An 18,784-nucleotide genomic window follows, 5' to 3' on the forward strand; every position below is an offset into this window, starting at 1 on the left:
AATATGAATAATTATTCATTAGAAATGAATTAATATTGATATTTTATTATTTTTTATAATATTCTTATGTATATAATGATTGATTTATCATATCAATCATTGAACAATATATATGATGTAATTAGTTAAATGAAGGTAAGGATATATGTATATACAGTATGTTTGTGTGTGTGTGTGTGTGTGTGTGTGTGTGTGTGTGTGTGTGTGTGTATAAATATGTATATATATATACATTACAGTTTTTCTCGATTGCTAACACACAATTCATGAAACAATTCACCATTTTCTATAAACTATAAACTATAAACTATAAACTCGAACTCAAAACTACACACCAACTTGTGCAAACTTCAAACGTCCAGGTCAAAGTCAAATACTTTAGTCAAAAACAGATTCTCTTTTGTCAGACTCAATCTTTAGCCTCAGATGATACACAAACCCTGACTACTGCACTGTCTAGAGAACACTAGTGAGATCAATTCAAAACACTGTTACAAAAACCTCCTTTTGGGAATCCTTTTGCTAGTCAGTGTCTGTTACATTATACGACATAAACAGAGGGGTCTAGATACAGTAAAATTCAGCAATAAACTTTAAGAAACGTGTACTGTCATTACACTACTGTAAAGAGATCTTACAGTAAATGAAAAGTTCAAAGACCAAACAACTCAATATACAGAAAACACACATTGGAATACACTGTCAGTTACTTTACAGAAATAAATAAATTCATTCATTCATTTATTCAGCATCCTCTGCTAATTTGCATTACAGTATTGATAGTATCCTTATTTGTTATAGCAGTTTCTTAGTCTTCTGACAAAATACTTTTTTGCCTCCCCTAGACAGTCATCTCTCAGTTCTGCACAAATACAGTACATGTAAGGACTACTTGGCTACAAATCAGTTCAATGGTAATGAGTGTGCTACAGTGTTTACTGTACATAGAATAATGAAAGTTCTCTTATCTGATGTACTACTATGTACTGTATTTATATTGAATGTGTAGTATTGAAACCCTGTAGGCCACCTTCCCTCATGGCCAGTCCATGCAGAAGAACAAGTTTTGACCTCATCCCCTTCTTTTTTATTTTTCTCCTCCTATTCCTCTTTGTCTCCCACTACCAGGATTCATTTCCCAAAACACATAATCACTCGTGCTCCTGTGCATATCATCTTAAGATTCTGACCTGTGTGTGTCATCAGTTTTGCTGTTGAATGTTCACACATGGATAAATGTGCACTGTCTGAGTTCATTTTTTGATGCTTGAGTTAATTATACTGTGTCTTTGTGTTTTCTGAATGAGAACATGGTTAAACCTGTGCAAAATGATGGCGTTTTTGTGTAGAGCAAAAGCAAAACATAGAAGTGAAATGCAAATTGCAGCAGGAGCCAGATTATTTGCATGTCTCTACCAAACCACCATACAGCGCCGACTTCCCTTGTGAGTTACGTAACGCCTTCTGACGTGAGCTAACGTTATTACATCCTGCGGCCTTCCCTGGGATTTGTGACATTTTTTAAACGCATGATGTCACAATCTGAACTCACCGCTTCATAGCAGAACCTCAGACTGCTTTTTAGGAAAAGTCTCCAATTGGAGCGAGTGTCCTCGAATGCCATTTTTAGGATGCCTTTTCATTTTGGCACAGTGCTGAATAGGTAAAAGGCACTAGAGTGCGATAACTCGTATAAGCCAAGCTTACTATATAGGGCTTAGCAGTAATATAATTTATGAACGCAGACATCTGGATGGATGTATTGCTCCTCCGTACTGCCAGATCCTCTGCTGTGGTTTCCCTAGTGGACACAATGGAGATTTCAGGAGGGCTGAATCTGTTTCCATGGCAGCCCATCCATCCAGCAGTGTTTCTAATGACGGTTACTTCCAGACTGGCAGGAGAAGCTCTTGAAAGCTTCCTCGTACAGTGTGCAGATCATATTTGTGATTCCTCGGCCGACTGGATTTAAAACGGTGAGCTTTGACAATGCTCATCCCAAACCATGAATCATTTAAAGCTGGTGGCAGAGGCTGAAATGTCACGTCCCTTGGATTTGAGCGCGCGCACAGATTTAACAGGGCTAAACGGAGCATTAGAGATGTGTCAGGAAGAAAAAAAATAAAAACCTTTGGAACGTTTCTCAAAATCTTTATTATAACAGATATTCTGTAGAAATGTTCTGTGAGATAAATACGTAATATATTCAAGAAGACGTTCTTGAGGTCTTGAGGTTCGTCATGCATGACTAGAATACATCACAAGTAGTATGAAAGAGCCCTGTAAACATGACCACCGAATATTAATAAACCTGCGCACGTGAAGAAAGCACAGAAAGATACGTTTCTTGTCAGGTTAAATTTGGCACATCTACAGTTAATATGCTTTACGATAATAAAGTTACTGTCCTTAAACTGACATTCCAGATTGAACCGAACATCAAATGAATGAAATGAAACGAAGCAGATCACGAGAATCACAGTTAAGCTACATACAAAACATTTATCCAAAGCAAAAGTCACTTCTCGTCATCGTTCCATTATATAAAACGGTTGCTCAACCTTCAACACTGCAAAATATGTATCCAAAGATTTAATAAATAGCTTGTTTTTAACATACATAGTGGAACCTCTTTGGAGGTGCACTCTTGGAAGAAAAAGTCTACATTGCTAGTATACCATTAACACCACCAGTAGGCTACTGGGTTAAGTGGGAAGATACTGGTTTGATGTTAATGGTACTGTTTGCTCAGTCTATCGAATTGCTTCATTAGAACCAAAAAAAAGAAGAATCCGGTCTCTAATGAGACCGAACCCTGTCATTGCACATATCTCGGAGTATAGTTTGGAAAACACAGTATTCCTTCAAGCCCCTGGGCCGCTCTTCCGGACCGCCGGTTCACACTGTAAACCCTGGACAATGGAGTTTGGGAGATCGAGAGGAGGATGCATGGAGTGCTTGTCACCAGATGGGAGAGAGAGAGAGCCTCTTCACAATGTCTTTGGATATACACATCAGAGAGGTCAAGAGTCTTTGGGTCTGTTCATGCCGACGAGGACTTCTCTGTGCTCTTGTCCAGTGCTTCTCCATCGTTGTCTTCCTCCATGACTGTCAGTGAACAGAGACACTAGGGTTATTATGATGAGAAACCAACTCACAGATATCCTCTATTGTCTACGCACTGGCACAAAGATGGAGATTCCATGTTGCCATGAATTTTAATACATCAGAAATGGCGCAATACATCACTGTCTCCTAATCGCGAAGCAGAAAGCAGACAGTTTAAGCTCAAACTGATCGTATTGCATTAGATGCGCACATTTTCGCGCGTAAAGACATATAATCGCGAAGCGCAACATGGAATTTCGCATCATTTTAACGATTCCTTTTGTTCGTGTGATAAGCAAAGGCTTTGCCCGTTACCTCTTTTGCTTCTCCCGATCTGCCCGAGCTTTGGTGGTCGTTTATTCTGGTTGCCACCGAAAAAGTTGTTGGTGTCTTGGAGGCGGCAGGTGAAGGAAAGGTGTTCCTCGTCCCCATCGTTGCCATAATGAGTCATTTTGTCCTCGTTGTACGGTAATACATCCGACATGCTGTATGAAGCGACAGCGGCTACCGTATCTGCTGCTGAATCGATAGCGCGAGGTGAGTTTTGTGGAGCGAATCTCTCGGCTGTTTACCTCTATCGCACGTGTCTCCGCGAGTGGATGGCGAGGACGCGAGGCGAATGCATGTAATTTCCTTCGTTCAGTTCAAACCCGAGTCAGTCCCTCTAAATTTCCCAACGCTGGAGAGGCGAATGGACGCTCTATCGCGGCGGAACGCGCCTTTGCGCTCTCGGGGCTTGACGGCGGCTGGAGCGTCGTATGGAAAACCTGAGAAACAAATGCAAATTGGGAAGCGATGCAAAACAAAGATCCCTGATGGAGAATGAACGTCACTGAGGCGCGGGCTTCCTCTCCAGCTCTTTCATTGTAGCTATCGCCAATATTAATCTTGGGAAATTTCCAAGCTATTTGCGCGTGGAACAAAATGCTTCCATGTGTCAAAGATGTCCGAGATGATAAATCTTTTGTTATTTAATAATGCTTTAATGCACATTTACAATCATGTAATTTCTGTATTCATGTTGATTTCATACATATTTTCATACACAACATTCTATACAGAATTTCTGATTTAATGACTCTTAAACATGCCATGTAGTGTATCCATCAAGCAGCCTACTGAGTCTACAAAATCATTATAAAGTCTTCAAACATATATATATTTTTTTCCAAATAAAACTTTTTTTTATGTGTGATACCTTAACCTTGAGACATAGACACGAGGATTCAGATTTTAATAATACTGAAAATACTGAAAATAACTGAATTATTATTAATATGCATATTTCTTTTTCATATGTGCAGTGACGGTTTGCAACTCAGACTTAATGCTTATGTTGAGCCTTTTTGATATAGTGGTTCTCAGTCCTGAACTCAAGTACAGCACATTTTGGATGTCTCTCTTATGTAATGCACCTGCGTCGCCTCGATTGCTCATTTGTAGAGGATCCAAGAGCTGAGCTGGGTAGACATATGTGAATTTGACAAATAAATGAACTATACATGCAACACATTTCATCACCTGTGATCAGTATATCACTGTAGTGAAACTGGGGGTTTATCAGGAGTCAGAAATCCAGCAAATCAGAGACAGGCCTGATTCACAGTGTTTTTAAACTTTAATCTACTACCAAAATACCAGCTAAGAACACGGTTAAAGGGTTAAGGCACACGATAGTTTAAATTAAATAAGCACTGACTCAGTTTCATTGAGAGCCATCTACATTTTGTAAAACCTCATATCTTAGATAGTCGCAAGAGCCTGTGTGTTATTTTATTCCGTGATTTTATCCTTAATGCATGCTTTTTCAGTTAAAACCCAACCAAACAGAATAAGATATTAAAACATGCCTGTAAATCACAAGAGAAGGCAATATGGGATGCCCCCGCCCCTCTGTGTATAGGTTTTTATTTTGTAATATCAGAAGCTGGAGTGATGCTGAACTCATACTGGCACAATCTGGATATATGAGCTGAGGGGGTTTGCTTCTCTGTCCAAGATTTCGAGAGCATAATCTTCTGCACCAGACACAGTTGTAACCTTCCCAGGATTGAGCAGCAGACATTGTCACTCCGCGGGATGAAAGCGAGATGCACTGTTTCCTCCCATCTGTGAATGAGAAGCCATTTTGTTCCGTTCTATCTGATCTGAATAGCTGAAATGGGAAACACACAGAGCCGGTTGAGCCTCGTCTCGGTTTGCTAGAAACCAGCCTGTTTTCTTTGAGAGAGGTCATCTTCAGACAGTTTAATATTGGGAAGAATGATAAAGATGAGCTGAGCGTGGAACTGCCGATGTCAGAATAGGAAAATAAGGGACAATTGTGATTCTTTACAGAAAAGTTAGGGACGCTCAAAATATTCATACTGTACCGCATTTCATTTCTGTGTGTCTGCAGTTAAGTATGTGGTTTTCAAAAATAATCACATTTATTTCACTCAATTTATTTATGTATAGTTATTCTAAAAAAAGTTTAATGTCATACACGTTACACAAACCATTGGCCTGAGTAAATTGTACTCACACAGCGTATAACAGTTTCTCCAAAAATTGGATAATTTTGTACTTTTGAGGGATTTTTTCCTACGGCCATATTTGGTGAGCCAACAGTGTTGGGAAAACATACTTTTAAAAGTAATGCATTACAATATTGCGTTATTCCTCAAAATTACTTAGTTACTTTTTATGGAAAGTAATGTATTCCATAACATTTGCAGTACTTTTTCTCATATAGACTGGGCTTGCTTGTTTGATTTTATATTAAAAAATATATTTTTTTGGCAAATGTAAACATCCTTTCACACAAAAAGTGTAATGAATAATCCTCAGTTTTTAGTTTAGAAGTACAGTAACGCCTATGCACTTACGATTTCTCTCGACTTTGGGACAGGAGAGCTGTCAGTCAATACATAGGAAAACAAAATAACTGCCATTACTTATTTAAAAATGTAACTCACATATTTTCATGTAAAAGTGATGTGTTGCGTATTTAGTTAAAAAAAGTAATCGGATTATGTTGGGTAATGCGTTACCCCCAACACTGCTGGTCAAATATGGCAGTCCTACAAAAAAGTCAGGCAAGGAACAGAGAATAGAAGGTTAAAGGTTTAGCATTTATCATTTAGTGTTGTTTCTCCCTGTTCTTTTAGAACAAAAGTGCGACCTTTTTCCACCAGTTGTAAACTTCACTAACCACATAAAGATCTTAAATAACTAAATACAAACAAATATACAAAATATTTTATGGTACAGATAATAAAATGAATCTTGGTCAGCTTATTTACATCAAGTTCTACTTGTCCGGTACGTGAAATTAGCACTGTTCTTTAGTATGTACTTATTTTTGTGTGGCATGTTCATTCACAATGGCTTTCCCTGTGGGAACATGCTGTTCAGCGATTTATTTCCCATGAAACTCTATTCAGAGATCCATCAGATTACTCTGTTACAGCCAAACATGTTATCAGCCCTCCTCAAAAACATATGACCTGTATTGTTGGTTGGTTTAACCTCTATGCTTAATGTTACCTACTGTTTTTAATTATGTAAGTAATGAATGATGCCCCAGATACATAAAAGTTGTTCTTATCAAACTGAGCTTTTGGGATGCATTCATATCATACATGCATAAACTGCTGCGAATCATTGTGTGTAGTTCATGCGGCGATCATCTTACATGTGGTGTCATGTGCAGGCAGTGAAACCAACAGCTCCTGGAACTGATGCCACCTTCAGAGAAGAGTAATTGCAGACACACCCAGTCCTATTTGATGCGCAAACATCCATTGTTGCAAGAATGGTACAACGTCAAATCTTTTTATGGCTCCCCAGTCACAGCAATTGAACTAAACAAAGGCAAATTTTCTGCATTTAATATCCTTTGCTGAAACCGTTAAAGCAATTTAAAGGGAGACTGTTTATTATTACAACTATATGCATGATATCTTGCTGCTAACTGATATTAAAACGTAGTCATCAGTCTTCACAACATCACTGTCAGACATTTTTGTTCATTTATCATGTATATTAATTACATTACTTAAAGTTTGTAAGTGTATTGTAATTTTAAGAGATTACATTAAAACAATTTACAATGCCTTTTTCACCACTTTTCAAATTCCTTTTAGGTAACGACTTCAATGTTATGAAAATCAATCATAAAAATTATAATTGCATGTTTTAAACTATGATGATATAAGCAAGCAGTGAAAAAATGAACAATATAGTTTATACAGTATTGTGAGTAAATGATTTACATACAATAATTTGTTTTGTTTTTTTAATTAAGACTAAAATTAACAACAAACCAAAAAAAGGGGGGGTGAATGAATTGAGTTTTCTATAGTGTATAATTTCAGCTGTAATTCTGTAGTTATACAAAAGTGTTCAGTATGCATAAATTATTTTATTAGGAAAATGTGTCAAATATAATATTCTATCACTGTCATTTCAACCACAGATGAACCACATAATCATTTAAGATGTGGTACAAATATTGAATATGAATGCAAGTATTGGAGAAAGCACACAGAAGTTTAGTCTTCCCTGCTGAAAAGACCGGCTGACTTAAGGCATTGTGAATATGGGTTGTATATTGTCTGGTCAATCCACCTGCGGAACCTGGACACAGCCGTATAAACCCCTGGAAACCTAGAATCTACACAGCCATTTCCCCAAGAGACCAGGCCATAAACACGTCCATCACACACCAGCGGCCCTCCGGAGTCTCCCTGGAACAGCAAAACGGCAACATCCTTACAGAGCATTTGAATCATGGGTAACAGAGAATGTCAGCTGGCCATTACCACTAGTGTTTTTCCACTTTACCTTACATGCATCTTCTCTTTTCCTCCTGTGCTGGACCCAGCGCAGATCATGTTTGTTGTGATGTTCCCGCTGAAGGAGTTACTGCTGTTGCACTTGGAGGTGGAGACGATGGGGAGTTTGACTGTACGCAGGGTGAGGGGCATCAAACCTCTGCTGTGGCTTGTGGAGCCCCATCCAGACACCTGGCACACCCTGCCCGCCAGCAGCCCTGCGTTCTGTTTGGGGAGTGGGGCGAGGGACACGTTCCTGTTCAGCTCTATGGGCGCACTAAGCTGAAAGAACCCACATCCAGAAACAGGCATACAGATCAGAGTCGATATAAAACCACATCCTGATGTAAAGTGCCCTCCACTGATATAAGCACCCTTGGTAAATATGAGCAAAGGTGGCTGTGAAAATAAATGTGTATTGTTTATTGTATCCTTCTGATCTTTCATTCAAAAAATTCACAAAATTCTAACCTTTTATTGAAGTAAATCAAGTGAGGGGAAAATGTCATGATGAAACAAATGTTTTCTCTAGTTCACATTGGCCACAATTACTGGCACCCAATTTTTGCAATGCCCTTTTTCCATGTGAAAAATCTCTGAGTTTCTCCTATAGTGTCTGAAGAGTTTGGAGAACACCTGACAAGAGAACAGAGAACATTCCTTCATCTAGAATCTCTCCGGATCCTTCAGATTCACAGCTCAGTGTTGATGCTTCTTCTCTTCAGTTCACCCCGCTCATTTTCTATAGGGTTCAGGTCAGAGGACTGGGACAGCCATGGCAGAAGCTTTATTTTGTGTTCATTGACACATTTTTGTGTTTGTTTTGGATTATTGTTCTAATGGAAGATTCAACTACGGCCCATTATAAGACTTCTAACAGAGGCAGTCAGGTTGAGATTTTTTATCTGTTGGTATTTGATAGAATCCATGATGCCATGCATCTGAACAAGATGTCCAGGACCTCCGGCACAAAAACAGGCCCACAACATTAAAGATCCAGCAGTATATTTAACCGTGGGCATGGGGTTATTTTATCCCTGTTTGCACCATACCCATCTGGTGGTAAAAAGCTCTATTTTTAGTTTCATCTGACTATAAAAATTCAGTGCCATTTGAAGTTCCAGTCATGTCTGACAACTCAATATGCTAGAGTTTGTTTTTGGATGAGATTTTCTTGAAACTCTCCCGAACATGTGGTGATGTAGGGGCTGTTTAATATTTTTTAGGCTTTCTGACCCCAAGACTCATCTAATCTCTGCAATTCTCCAGCTGTGATACTTGGAGAGGCTTTGGCCTCCTCCTCACCGTGCATTAGGGCGATATAGATGGTGGAAATGGGGATTTTCAATGCTTTATCCCTTTTCTTACAACCACTTTCTATTTTGTGAAGCTCTACAATCTTGTTGTACACATCAGAATCATATTCCTTGGTTTTACACCTTGTGATGGAGGATATAATCCTGTGGAACAGGAAGTCATGGCTGGACAATTTCATGATCCTAGTCACCCTGGTGTGTTGAAAATGTAATAGGAATAGAATTCAGAGATATTTTAGTCTTAGAAATTTCTAGGGGTGCCAATAATTGTGGCCAACAAGCATTGGAGAAAACATTTATTTCATCATGAGATTTTCAGTCAGAGACATCAAGTAATTTATCTTGAATGAATCAGTGATTTTGAACAAATCAGTTGAATGAATGATTAAATGATTCAAGACTCAGGCTGCATCCAAAATCGCATACTTCCCTATTATACAGTAGCTGAAAAACTGTATGCGAGCTGTATGTCCAAATTCATCAGTAAGTGGAATCTACCCAGATGACAACACACCTTCATATCATATAGAATGTATTTTAATGATCATGAAAAAGTAACTACTTTTTCAAAAGAAGTACCTATTTAGAAAGTATGTGATTTCAGACACAGCCTCAGCTAAATGTTATATAATTTAAATAATTGACTCTGACTGGTTGATCAAAAGGTTCAGAAAAGTTTCATTATGTAAGGGATCATGTATAGCCAGTCTGTAATGTAAATTCCTACTGGATGATCAGGATGTAAGGTTTTGAAAATATTTTAATGTATTTATTTATTTTTTCTTTTAATGTTTTTAGCTATGTTGTTTCTTTATATTAGATTTTCATAACTGAAGCCATGAATGCCATGATAAGTGACCAGATTGAAGCAGTACTTTCTTATTCACTCACTAGAGAGTTATATAAGCACCAAGGTGCCATACCTGTATGAGCATAATATCTGCATTATTTGTGCTCCTGTTGTACTGAGGGTGCAGGTTAAGTGACAGAGGCTTGGAGTACTGCTCTGTCCCCTCATAAGCACCTAAAGTATAGTCTCCAGCCACCACCATCATCTGATCCATCTTAAAAAAAAAGAAGAATACAGTAAAGAGCCTCTGAAAAAAATGGGATGATATTCTAACACATACGTAAGCAACAGTGAAGAAACAGATAGTTATGCTTGATATCTGATTTCTTGTTATACACAGTGACTCTTTTGTAGAGGACATGAGTTGAATAACAGTATTTCTTCGCTGTTATAGCAGCCTCATCCGTGCCAAGCTGCAGATAAGCCAGCATTCATTAAGTCCCACATAGTGATGACGGGTCAAGGTTAGTGTGCGTCCTTAGTGTCTGTCTGCTTTACTCTGGCTTTCGACTCACCCACAGACTTGGCCATCAAGTCTCCTGCCATACTGTACATCCTGTAAGTCTCATTAACAATCTGTTAGGCAGAGAATTTATTTAAAGAAAAGGTGAAAAATCGCACACCCTATATTGCAGTGGGCAGCTGTAAGCACCCAGGACTTATGGACAAGAGATCCACCACAGAAGTGCTGACCCTTTGAGCTCTGTAACGATACAATGTATTTGATTGAATTTGGCGAGGGGGTATATCCGCCAACAATGCGCCCCTGAACAAAGTCCAGACCTGAAAAACATTATAAAAACCATTAAAAACATCTCAGAACTCAAGGTGACAGTGAAAGGACAATGAAATAAACCTCTAATCTCAGGATACATGGCCTGATATTCAATAAAGGCTTCTTATTGGTTACAAAGGTGTTTGTTAATGGTAGTATGCAGCAGTGGTTTATGATTTGTGATATTTATGAACATAAAGAATGTTCACGATAAAGAAAAGGAAAAAAAAGTTTAAAATTCTAGTTGTGTACTCTAATGATTAATGAGTTTAAATGTAATGACTCTAATAATGTTATTGGTATAACTAATAAGTAAAAACTATGAACATATTTCCTTAATATATGTGACTGATACATTAAATTCCCCTAATTACAAAAAAGTTTTTAAATATAGTTTAGATTTAAATATGACTGTACATCAAATTTTCCCTAATTTAAAAAATGTTTTAAATATATTTACATATGTACCTTCAGATATTTGAAATGTATATTTTGAGGCTCATGATTATATATATATATATATATTCTCCACCATAGTCAGTCCCAAGCCCAGTTGAGAAAGAAAGAGGGTTGGGAGTAGGGCTAGCAACCTCACCCAGCAAAAACCTTTTTGCTATGGAACCACAGCAAGGAAAAAAACTTCACCCGGCAGAGGGAGGGAAGCAGGCCAGGCAACTGGACTAATGAAGGATGAGGGTCAAAGCCGAAAGGGCGTCCTCAGCCCGATAGCTGACCTCCTGAGGCCAAAACGCCACGTGCGAGTTGGAAACTGGAATGTACGAACATTGCACCAAGCCGGCAGGTTAGCACAGACCGTAAGTGAGTTAAACAGATACAATCTGAGCCTACTTGGAATCACGGAAGCAAGATGGATAAAAATGGGGAAACAAAAGCTGAGCAGTGGGGAAGTGATCATTTGGTCAGGTAGACAGGACGATGTTCACCAAGAAGGAGTGACCTTACTCATCAACAAGAAGTACACCAATACTTTGCTGCAGTGGAACCCCATTAACGAACGCCTGTTGTATGTGAGGCTGAACTCAAAGTACACCAAGGACCAGTTCTACAGCGCATTACAGACAGCACCTCCAACTGGGAGACCTCAATACAAAGGCTGGCAGCAAAAACACAGGCAGAGAGAAGGTTATGGGTCAGCATGGAGTTGGAGATTGCACTGACAACGGGAAGAGGCTCATTGACTTCTGTGAACAGAACGATCTAGTCATCGGTGAAACACCCTTTAGCATAAAACCATTCACAAGCTAACTTGCACTTGTACAGGAGATGCCACAGATCCTTCAGTGCATTCTACAGGACATTTGGGAGAAAGAGACAGGGGATATTGGGGACTGCAAAAATTGGCGAGGCATCACCCTACTCTCTCTCACCAGGAAGATCTTCAGCCGTATCATACTGCAGCGCATCATAGCAGTGGTGGATTACATCCTTCGGCAAGAACAGGCTGGCTTCAGTAAAGGATGGTCATGCATTGACCACATCTTCGTTCTACACCAGATCCTAGAACAGTCCCATGAATGGAACAGGCCATTATACCTCATGCTCATCGTTTTTGATACATCACTTTGGAAGAGTCTACAACATTATGGCATTCCGAAGATCTGGTCAACGTTATCCAGTCACTATATGAGAGCTTTGAGTGTCGTGTCATCCACAACAGTGAGCTGACAGAACCTTTTCCGGTGGAAACCGGAGTGAGGAAAGGCTGCATCCTGTTTCCAATCCTATTCTTCCTGGCCATTGACTGGCTATTGCGTAGCGTCACCCAAGGAAAACATCAAGGCATCCAGTGGACCCTGATCTTGCATCTGGGGGACTTGGATTACGCCAATGACCTTGGTCTGCTAGCTCACAAGCATCAGGACATTCAGCAGAAGACAGAAAAACTCAGCAAAATAGCCAGTGCCATCGGGCTAAAGGTCAACAGCAAGAAGACTAAAGTCATGAGGAAAAATGCCACAGTTAATACTCCTGTCAACATAGATGGAACACCCTTGAGGGACCTGCAGGAGTTTGTCTACCTGGGCAGTAAAATGACAGCAGATGGTGACTGCGATGTTGAAGTGAATGCCAGAATCAGTAAGGCAAACCAGGCATTCGCCATGCTCAAATCAGTCTGGAGATCCACAAACCTGAGCTCTCACACCAAAATCAGGATCTACAAGAGCAATGTCTTGAGTGTTCTTCTCTACAGCTCAGAATACTGGAAGATGACAGTAGCCATCGAGCGAAAGCTGGAGGTCTTTCAGAACAAGTGCCTAAGACGGATTCTCAGAGCCTTCTGGCCGAACAACATCTCCAACGACGACATCTGGCACAAGACTGGAGCAAAGTCAGTGCAAGAATCAGTCCAGTCATGCGATGGAGGTGGCTTGGTTATGTCTGCCACATGCCAGCCAACTCACTACTCAGAATAGACCTGCAATGGACACCACAAGGAAAAAGAAACCACGGGTGAACGAAAGAAACATGGCGAAGAACAGTTGAGAAAGAGCTGAAAAGAAGAGGACTTACTCTACAGATGGCCCCTAGGATAGCAATAGACAGAACCAAGTGGAGGACCCTTGCTGTTGCGTCGTGCACCAGACGGCACCATATATACACATATATATATATATATATATATATATATATATATATATATATATATATACACACACATACACACACACACAATTGTTTCTGTGATTTGTGGGGACTTTCCATAGACTCCTATTACTTTTATATTGACCAAACAATATTTTTTATCCCCTAACCAAAACCAAACCCTTAACCTATCCCTTACAGAAAACCTGTTTGCATTGTTACACTTTCAGATAAACATCATTTACTATTTTTAATATTTTTTGTCCATCATGGGGACTGCTCATCATCACAAAGTTCTATTCATTTCAGGGCAAAGATAAGCATCATGACATTCATCCATATACTAAGTAAAAGTAAACACTTAATATGCTTAAACACTGTAAAATGCAATACATTGCTTTGTTGCAAAGATATGGCTGTAGGCAAAAAGAAGTAGTTCAGCTCCTGATATTATTCAGTGTACTTACAGTTGGCTGGGATGAGTTTAAACAGCACCAGAAACAGCAGCATGACCATGGCTAATGTGAGCGTGAAAAGCAGTACTGAAGGTCAGCTGGGCTATATCTACCAAACCCCTCCACATAGGGTGATGAAATCACATCAACACTGTTCTTCAGGTTTCCATAGTTCTGATTTCAGTATTCAAGGGGTGCTATGAATCAAACAGTGTTTGATTCAACTGAACAAGTTGGGCTTTCAGTAGGGGCGTCCTCCCTGACCTTCTCATAACACATAATGTGTTCTCGCTGGATCACTTCAAAGCAATGGACATGTATTAAGACAAGTTAAAACATGTCTGGTAAACCTCTCCAAATCTGCATGTGATAATTAGTCAGTCCCTTGTTAAATGCTAATGTGCTGCTTTTTAATATGAAACCAATCCTTTAGGCCTCAAATAATAATTTTGTAAAGATCTGTTAATACCAAGCATGATCATTTTAAAGACAACTATTACAATATTTATATTAGTGCTTTTCACAATAACTGGCGACAATGTTCTGTTTATTATTTATCATCTGCCACTTTAAATCCTTGTGTTCTTTAAAGTCGGATGGATTCTGACTGGCTGTCGTATTTTATCATTTATCAGCTGGAAAAATATTATTTTGAGAGTGATTCCAATGATGTGACTGAGTTGTTATCATTACAGTTGCATTGTGGAGTTCACAATTTTCATAGAATTATAACAGATTATTAAAACTTTATTGTTTTAATTTGTGTTAAGTTACCATCCTTAGTGTAAATAGCTCTTAGATACAACTGAAATTCTGGAAGCTAAGTTTTCAGTTATAGCTCATTTGATTGTAAGAGTTCATAGTGCCAAGAAGTGGAAACCGTTCAGAGTTGTTTGTTAGCATTATAGCTTTTGTTGGGGTGTACATACAGAATTCTGTCCCCTTTCCTCAAGCCTGATCCAAAACATGATATGGTGATAATGTGTTCAAATCAAAAGAACTTTTCTTAACAAGTAAGTGCTATGCTAAGCTAGCAGGCTAGTCCACTTTGAGTGTAACTAAATGAGCCAATGCACATTGGCATGCGATGATTGCATCCAGCTGCCGCTGATCGCGGCGCGAGTATAATTAGGCAGCAGGTGCAACGCATACCAGCTTTTCGCTTTGGAGCTGAGCGATCACATCATTTTGCTCCTGACTACTCTGCTGAGAGAAGAAGACTGAACAAGTTCAGTGCAATCTTTGGAGCTCTTGGTGTTGGCGGTAAGGCGCTTCAGTGGGGGTGGTTTCCCATGTTGAGTGAGTTGCACAAATCAGGCTGCACTACCCCCTGTTTTTGTTGCAGGTGGCCATCTTCCCTGTGCGCTTAAACACGCTAAAAGAGCATTTTCCATAAAAGAGCATTCACGGGTGTGTCTTTGTAAAGACGACTTTGCGTCTTGCTACAGACAATGTATCACCTGTGCGTTTCTGGATGCGGTTATTACCTGGTGTCGGGTGATGGTCACAATTGCTGCTTCACGTGTCTGGGCATTAAGCACGCTCATGGATGAGTCATGTTCTAGTTGCAGGAAGATGACCATCTTGGAGTTGTGGGCCAAGCTCTGTTACCTCAAAAGCGGCGGAGTTCCGTTGCCTCTGCCTTGATCTAGTTCTCATCATGGTGGCAGTCAGGCGGGGGTTACTTCAGGCAGTAGCATGGGCGGTCTGAGGATAACAGTGTTGGAAAACCCTCCAGGGAACCCACCCTTGGGGGACCATCACTCCTCTTGTGCTCCGCAACCAGTAACATGTTGGGCCCTCTACAATACCAGCAGTATCTTTTAGCACTCCTCCCGATGAGTGGATGTCGATCGCTGCATTGGAGGGTGAGCCAGAGCTTTCTGTAGAGAAAGATTTGGCTGCGCTGCTGCTCTCCGTGACTCACAATTCGTCAGTCATGATGCGACTTATAGTGACCGACTGTGAGGGAACATCTCGGTAACATATGTAACCCTCGTTCTCTGAAGTAGGGAACGGAAACGTTATGTCCCATCGCCACGGCTGCTGTACCACTGCTGGGTGGCCGGGTCAACGGCTCGGCTCCTCAGCGAAAACCTGCTATGCGTTGCACCTGCTGCCTACTTATACTCGCGCCGTGATCAGAGGCAGCTGGATGCAATCATTGCATACCAATGTGCATAGGCTGGTTTAGTTACACTCAAAGTGGACTAGTCTCTCTAAGCTAAGATCCCAATTTGTCAGTCACCGACGTGACGTCTCCATTCCCTCCTTCAGGGAACGAGGGTTACATACATAATCGATGTTTTGTGGTTCCTCTTTCACTGTTGGAGAGGGGGAGGAGGACCTCAACATGGCCGCCACTCCAGAGTCTCAAGCCATCATGGCCGCCATGTTAGAGGCTTCAGCTGTCTTGGACGCCACTCCAATGTTTCCAGCTGTCATGTATGTTGCACCTGAAGCTACCATGGCATTCCCTAGCCATTTGATTTCCAATTTGGTGGACCCACCACTGATGTCGGTACAGGTGGCCGGCATCCCCAGCCCGGCATCCTCTGTGCTTTCAAGCCTGGACACCTCTGCTCTCTCAAGCCTGGTGACCCTTACCAAAAAGTAGTATACTTCAAGTTTATTTTATTAAGTATACTTAAGTAAAGTTCAAGTATATTTTGACTTTTTGTAAGTATAAGTCAAGTATACTTGTCATTATAAGTATATATCTTAGAAGTACATAAAGCCCATTTCTGAGAAGTACATAAAAAGTAAACTAAAAGTATACTTTCCTATTTTTTAGTTTAAAATAAGTATACTAATAGCACACTTGAATAAACTTCTTTTTCTTAAGGGGATCCTCCCTCCGTCTGCTGTGCTGCCTGTGATGGTGGTCGCCATATTATGTGCATGGGCCATACAAAGCTCTCCAGCCCCTGAGTCTGCACCAGAGCCCTCTCCAGTACATGAGTCTGCTCCAGATCCCACTCAAGTACCAGAGCTCAGTCTTGTGTTGTTGCCAGTCAGTGAACCTTTTGCCTATCCTGTCTCGACCACTGAGGGCACCTTTGAGCTCCTGTCTCGGCCATGGAGGCCATCTCTGAACCCTCTGTCTGCCCTGTCACAGCCTCGAAGACCGTCCCTAAATCCTTTGCCAGTCTTGTCATTTCCACAGAAGCCATTGTTAACCTTTCAATGCTGTCTGTTACAGTTCCGCCTGCCCTGCCATGGTGGCTTACTGCTCCTCTGTGGTGGACTTCAACTCCATCTGTTCTACTATGGGTATGTATAGCTCCATCAGTCCTGCCATGGTAGCTTCCAACTCTGCCTGCACCACCGTGGAGGTCTCCAGCCCCATCTGCTGTGCTGCTGTGGAGGTCTTCTGCTCCGATGTGGGGATCTCTGTTCCTGTCTGCTCCATTGTGAGGATCTTGGGTCTCGTTTGTCCTGCCAGCTTATTCTAGCCACCTGATCAGCCAATTTAGCCCTTGTCTCCAGCTTCTGCCTGGTCTTCAGCTCCACACTGACTACCTGATTCATCCGCTCCGTCCTTGTCTTCTGTGTCTTAGACTCTTAGTTTGTAGTACTGTGTCTTCCTTGTTTTGTTCACCTCATGTTTCTCTGCTGCCTGTTTACAGAAAATTAAGTTTCTACAATATATTTAGTAGTAGCTTATCAGTGGTGAGTGTCCGTTTATGTGCATATGGCAGAATTGTATGCAAAAATCAATTAAAGATGTAATCAAACAGACGATGAACACTATTAACAGCAATTATTATATGTTGCAATCAAACATACAGCAAAATTTGTTAGTTCTGTATGTTGTTTCAGGGTTGGCATCATCTGAAGTCCTCTGAGGGGTCAACATCATCTCTTCTCAGGTGATCTGGATCCAGACTGAAGCTTGTGTACATCCCAGTTACCACGGGATGAAGATTATGAGATGCATTATTTGAATGCTTGACTAAAGAGATGTGTCTTTAATCTAGATTTAAACAGAGAGTGTGTGTCTGACCCCCAACTGTTATCAGGGAGGCTATTCCAGAGTTTGGGAGCCAAAAGCGAAAAAACTCTACCTCCTTCAGGGGAGTTTGCTATCCTAGGTACTAGCAAAAGTCTAGAGTTTTGTGACCTTAGGGAGCGTGATGGATTGTAGCGTGGTAGAAGACTAGTTAGGGACACAGGAGCTAACCCATTAAGGGCCTTATAGGTAAGTAATAATATTTTGTAACTGTTACAGGACTTAATAGGTAGCCAGTGCAGAGACTGTAAAACTGAGGTAATATGATCATATTTTCTTTACCTGGTAATGACTCTAGCCGCTGCATTTTGGACTTCCTGTAGCTTGTTTATTGAGGATGCAGGACAACCACCTAACAGTGCATTACAATAGTCCAGTCTAGAGGTCATGAATGCATGAACTAGCTTACTTACTACCTACAGTAATTTGATAATATTCATGTCAGGTCATTTGTCTGATCACGGCATATGTTAAAGTTCATCTTGGTGCTCCAACTGTCCAGGTTTTATGATTATGACACCATCTTTTAGGGATTTTAGCACTGGTGTCTGTGATTAGATTTTAGCAGTTGAAGCTCTTTCACGGATGCTGGCTTTGTGAAGTTCTCTGTGGTCAGTTTTTGTGGAAACCGGGCCTTTAAAGTGGATATTGGGATTAGCTGTTACTTTGCTACAGTAGTTCTGTGGACACAATCCTTCTCGGTGTTCAATTATCCCTATCATTAACTTTCAGTCTTTAACCACATTTCCTCTTCTCTTATAAAGTCTTGCCATGCTTTGCGTACAGAGTCATAATCGTAAAAACTGTTGTTCTTAAAATACCAGTTAAAATAACAGTGGGGCTGTTA

General features: G+C 40.4%; 2 protein-coding genes across 2 annotated transcripts; both read right to left on the reverse strand.

Annotated features, from left to right (window-relative positions):
* Positions 1-2,143: 2,143 nt before the first annotated feature.
* On the reverse strand, positions 2,144-3,983 carry LOC109053062 (calcium/calmodulin-dependent protein kinase II inhibitor 2-like). The gene is made up of 2 exons (XM_019070493.2): positions 3,424-3,983; positions 2,144-3,108 (listed from the first exon to the last, which is right to left on the reverse strand). The coding sequence occupies exons 1-2, from the start codon at positions 3,590-3,592 to the stop codon at positions 3,044-3,046; spliced, it is 234 nt and encodes a 77-aa protein (XP_018926038.1). The 5' UTR covers positions 3,593-3,983; the 3' UTR covers positions 2,144-3,043.
* Positions 3,984-7,876: 3,893 nt separating this feature from the next.
* On the reverse strand, positions 7,877-11,022 carry LOC122138860 (trypsin-3-like). Its single transcript, XM_042733663.1, has 2 exons — positions 10,165-11,022; positions 7,877-8,207 (listed from the first exon to the last, which is right to left on the reverse strand). Exons 1-2 carry the CDS (start codon positions 10,450-10,452, stop codon positions 7,932-7,934), a joined length of 564 nt encoding a protein of 187 aa, XP_042589597.1. The 5' UTR covers positions 10,453-11,022; the 3' UTR covers positions 7,877-7,931.
* Positions 11,023-18,784: the final 7,762 nt, after the last annotated feature.

The sequence above is a fragment of the Cyprinus carpio genome, chromosome B11, assembly GCF_018340385.1.
Source record: "Cyprinus carpio isolate SPL01 chromosome B11, ASM1834038v1, whole genome shotgun sequence".
Lineage (NCBI taxonomy): Eukaryota > Metazoa > Chordata > Actinopteri > Cypriniformes > Cyprinidae > Cyprinus > Cyprinus carpio.